This window comes from Mastomys coucha, unplaced genomic scaffold (genome assembly GCF_008632895.1).
Source record: "Mastomys coucha isolate ucsf_1 unplaced genomic scaffold, UCSF_Mcou_1 pScaffold5, whole genome shotgun sequence".
NCBI lineage: Eukaryota > Metazoa > Chordata > Mammalia > Rodentia > Muridae > Mastomys > Mastomys coucha.
Window position 1 is genome coordinate 117110520 of NW_022196911.1, and position 4865 is coordinate 117115384.

Genomic DNA, 4865 nt, shown 5'->3' on the forward strand with positions numbered 1-4865 from the left:
ACAATGCCTCCCTGTGGCCACTGGGCCAACCATCTCACACCCTCGGCCACCTACAGAGAAAATCGGTGGCCACACTGCAAACACCCAAGTGTCCTTTGTCCTGTTGGATCTTGCTGGGAGCGGGGGTGGCATGGGACAATGCCAGTCCAGGTGGCTGGTGTGCCAGATATGTGCTGTGAAGAAGGAGCGTGATCTAAAGGCAAGATAGGTGGACATCTTAGGGATTCAGACTTGCAGTTGGGTCTCACTGAGAGAGAGAGTTCAGCAGCCAGTTCAGGAAGGGAAGAGGGTAGGGTCCCTGGTCTACTGTGCATTATGCCCATCTGTTCCCTGCCAGAGAGGGTAATAAGGTGGAAAAAGGGCCAGAACTGCAGCTCTGGCCACAGGCACTCCTGCGCGGCTCTAGCACAGTGTCCACACCTGGCTGCCTGTCACCCTGAGTATTTATCAGAGCTGATGGGCTCTGTCTGGGTGTCAGTATTTGCCCCACTGTGGGGACAGGAGGCGCACTGCACAGGGGACAGAGATTGCAGTCCTACCCCACTGATGACATGGCCCACTCTCCTTCACTGAAAGGGAAAGAATGCCGTGTTGGTCTTCATACATCTGCTCTCTTCACTGGATTTGATTCCAGTCCAGACACTTTCTGCAGAGACCCCAGTTGTCTCAACTTCATAGGGCTGAAAGTCAACCTCAGTTCCCATGACATTCACTGGCTAGAAATCCCCCCATTGTTATTCCATCCACAGGAATAGAGAACTCACCCACTTCTGCCACTTCTGTGTGAGAGACCCGGTTAGAGGTTACTGAACCCTTAGGAATGTAGTCCTGTACTGAACCCACTGTGGTCTGTGCGCTAAACTGTTTGTGGAGGGAAATCCTCAAGGGTTCTCTATCTCACCTTTGTTACTCTTTGTTATTTACTTATTTTTAGATTTTTCTTTTTTTGTTTGTTTGTTTTTCCTTTTTTTTTTTTTGAGACAGGGTTTCTCTCTATAGCCCTGGCTGTCCTGGAAATCACTCTGTAGACCAGGTTGTCCTCGAACTCAGAAATCTGCCTGCCTCTGCCTCCCAAGTACTGGGGTTAAAGGCTTGCACCACCACTGCCCGACTTTTTGTTTGTTTTTGTTTTGTTGTTTTGATACAGGGTTTCTTGGTCTAGCCCTGGATACTATGGACCTCACTATGTAGATCAGGCTAGCCTCAAACTCAAGAGATCCTCCTGCCTCTGTCTCCTGAGTCTGAGATTAAAGATGTATGCCACCTACCAGTTATTAAACATTTACATTTTCATGCTGGGTGCTGAGTCAGAGCTTGGACCACACCCTTCCCTGCCATGCTCTTTCCCTGTATCTCCACTCTTCATCTACCCACACTGGTCATCCCTTATGACCTTCAAACTGCCCAGAAGCCTTCCCACCTGCCTTCACCCTTCCTCTTTCAGGCCTCTGTGAGACCCCAGCAGCTCTGGGGTGGAGGCCAGGCATAGTGTGTGAAAACCCAGCTTCTGGCTTCTGGGCTTTCCATACCCAGCCCACTAGCAATCTGGGATGGTTTGATGCAAATCAGGAGAGTCATGCCACTTGGTGACCCCAGAGGTAGGGACCCCTAAACTACCTTCACCTCCTCAACCTGTCTACTGCCTTGTCCACAACAGGGACCCTCTACTCTGAGGGTTTGCCCTGAGGTTCAGGCATCTGAGACCTGGAATCCTGGATCTTGCCTCTGGTCAGACCATGTTGACCAGGGCTAGGCTCAGAAGTCCCTTAGTAGGTTGTGAGCCAGGTGTGACTGAAGGGGACATAAGTGCAGGAGGGCAGAAGGGAGCCCCACCAAACTGCTGTTTCTAGAACTCACCTGGGTTATCACAGCAGGCTGAAATCCTGGGGGTCCACTTTTCTGCCACTTTTCTGCCTTTTCTTCTCTCTTATCCCACTGTCTCTCCTCCCACCCCAGGGGGTCTTTGTACAGAGTCCTGGCTGGCACTGCACTTTGGGTTCCAGTTCCTGAGTGCTAGGACTACAGGTTTGTGCCACCATACTTGTCTTTATCGTGTATATTCTGTTTGTGAGTATTCAGGACAGAGGCCCACCTCAGCCCTAGGAGCTCATAGTTTGACTTCTTAGAGGCTCCAAGAAGCTCTTTGTTTTTCTGCCATGAGAATCCATCAAAGCTGTCTTAGTTAGGGCTTACTGCTGTGAACAAACACCATGGCCAAGGCAGCTCTTATAAGGATGGTATTTAATTGGAGCTGGCTTACAGGTTCAGAGGTTCAGTCCATTATCATCAAGGCAGGAGCACGGCAGTGTCCAGGCAGGTGTGGGGCTGAAGGAGCTGAGAGTTCCATCTTTTGTTTGGAAGGCAGAAGACTGGCTTCCAGGCAGCTAAGACAAGGGTCTTAAAGCCCACGTCCACAATGGTACACCTATTCCAACAAGGCCATACCTCCTAATGGTGCCACTTCCTGGGCCAAGAATATATAAACCATCACAAGGCCAAAAAGGGTTCTGGTGCAGCGAGGGGCTGATACCCAGTTTATCTGCCGCTGGTGGTCCCACATCTTCCAGAAAACATCAGGCAGAGGTGTCCCTCATCTGGGCCCTGGCTAGGAACTGCCCTGGAATGAGGGCCAAGTGGCAATGGGCCTGGGCACCATACCCTCACTTTAATCCCAGGTCAGATTGCCTGGCTAGTCAGCTTTCCCACGGGCTAAGAATAGGTGGAAATGTCCTGTGGGGGCCAGGACAGTGCGACTGAGGGAAGAAGTAGTGGCTGGGTTGTTGGTGCCACTCTGAGAGATTTGGGTGGCCAGATAGGGAGGTGATTGCCTTCAGCCAGGCAACCCCATGTAGCAGGAAAGCAGTTGCTCATAGTCGCCTGTCACTGAGAGCTGCTCACATGTCTCCTCCTCAAAGCTCAGCTATGGGGGCGGGGGGGGAGGCCTTGGGCTCAGAGGCTTGGTTTTGGAGAACAAGATGCTCTGTAGATTTTCTCCAGACTCCACTATTCTGGTTCTCTACAGCCTGAGGAGAGGTGCACACGCTCCAAGGACCCAGGCGCGCAACCTCTGCCAGATGTGGGGCGTGGCTATCCAGAGGCATGCCCCTCACCCAGCTCCACTGTCCCCACCTGCTGCTGCTGCTCTTGATGCTATCCTGTCTGGTGAGTGCTGTGCATCCCACACCCCGCATGGTGGGTTGCCTGCTCTTTACCACAAGTGCTGACAGCTCTCTGGTTGCTTGCCTACCTGTTTGCCAGCCAGAGGCACCCTCTGCCCAGGTAATGGACTTTTTGTTTGAGAAGTGGAAGCTCTATAGTGACCAATGCCACCACAACCTAAGCCTGCTGCCCCCGCCTACTGGTGAGTCCCACCCACAGGCTCCTGTGTCCTGTCACCCTGCCTGGATGTACAGGTAGAGACCTTGTGGGAGTGTACTAGTAAGGATGGCTTTATAATGCCCAGCCACTTGCCCCAGTTACAGGCCAGGTGACTGACCTCCAGAGGCAGTGGCTTCCCTAAGGCTACATGGTCAGGAAACAGTAGAAATGCAGAACTGCCTCATAGTTGGCATGCTCTGCTGTCCTCCCTGCTGTGGGATGCCCTCATCCCTGGCCAGCTGATGTCTCCTCTGCTGTCATCGCTCACACTGGGCAGACAGTGAGTACGGACAGGATGGGTGCCAAGAGAGATTGGGTCCTTATTATCGCTCAGCTGAGGGAGATGACAAGTGCCTGGAAAAGAGGGAGGGAGAAGGATGTGGGAGCTATGGCTGGGCCTGGAAAGGATGCCAATCAAACTGGAGATCAACATCTGAAAAGGAGTGTATTACCAGGCAGGAGCTGCCAGTGAGGTGGCTCGGCAGACAAAGGCTCTTGCTCTGGGACTCACATATGATTCTTGCAAGTTGTCCTATGATCCTATATGCTGGTGTACACACATATAGGCTTCTGAATGCAGGCACAGGTGCACACACACAAACACACACACACACATACTAAACAAATGAACAAGCAAATAAATAAATGTAAAAATATTTTACAATTATTTTTTAAAGACACAGAGAGGAAAGACCCAAAATGGGTTTAGTGCACATTTGAGATGGGATGTCTTGAAGGAAAGGTGCCTTAGGCAAATACAGATGTTGCTGGGCTGGAAAGGAAGGTAGTCATGGAATCTAGAAGGCAAGATAACTGGCCAGGGGATGCCCCTTGTGGCCCACATCAGGGAGGTTGCCCCTCTAGATGCAGGCTTGGTGAAGTGATGGTGATGCTCAGGGGACTTCTGGTCCCTCCTCCATCCTTCCTCACCTTTACAGAGCTGGTCTGTAACAGAACCTTCGACAAATACTCCTGCTGGCCTGACACCCCTCCCAACACCACCGCCAACATTTCCTGCCCCTGGTACCTACCTTGGTACCACAAAGGTAACAGTGGAAGGCTTGGGAGGCTGAGGGGGTGGAGCCTAGGAGTGGGGCTGACCAGAGCTTGCACCCATATCCCAGTGCAGCACCGCCTAGTGTTCAAGAGGTGCGGGCCTGATGGGCAGTGGGTTCGAGGGCCACGGGGTCAGCCATGGCGCAATGCCTCCCAATGTCAGATGGATGATGAAGAGATTGAGGTCCAGGTCAGCTCTGGAGGGTATGGGGTGGTGTCACAGTGGGGCTGTGTGGGGCCGGGGATATGGCACTGCCCAGCCCCACTTGGCCTCTGGTTTGCAGAAGGGGGTGGCCAAGATGTATAGCAGCTACCAGGTGATGTACACTGTGGGCTACAGTCTGTCCCTGGGGGCCTTGCTCCTTGCCCTGGTCATCCTGCTGGGCCTCAGGTACATTGGTGTTGCTCCCAGCTAATACCCAATGTGGAGT

The 4865-nt window shown here is 52.5% G+C and overlaps 1 protein-coding gene across 13 annotated transcripts in view; it reads left to right on the forward strand.

Moving 5' to 3' along the window:
• Gcgr (glucagon receptor) overlaps window positions 1–4865 on the forward strand; it is a 9104-nt gene that overhangs the window by 1792 nt on the left and 2447 nt on the right. For 5 of the 13 annotated variants that reach the window (XM_031352433.1, XM_031352436.1, XM_031352435.1 and 2 more), the window contains exons 1-5: window positions 2899–3162; window positions 3263–3361; window positions 4317–4424; window positions 4503–4624; window positions 4719–4825. In XM_031352433.1, coding sequence (XP_031208293.1) covers window positions 2976–3162; window positions 3263–3361; window positions 4317–4424; window positions 4503–4624; window positions 4719–4825 — 623 coding nt within the window. In that variant the 5' untranslated portion in view covers window positions 2899–2975. Of the gene's footprint in view, window positions 1–1956; window positions 2026–2772; window positions 2821–2898; window positions 3163–3258; window positions 3362–4316; window positions 4425–4502; window positions 4826–4865 lie in introns of those variants that run through there. The other 8 variants (XM_031352441.1, XM_031352444.1, XM_031352442.1 and 5 more) reach the window with 7 other exon arrangements.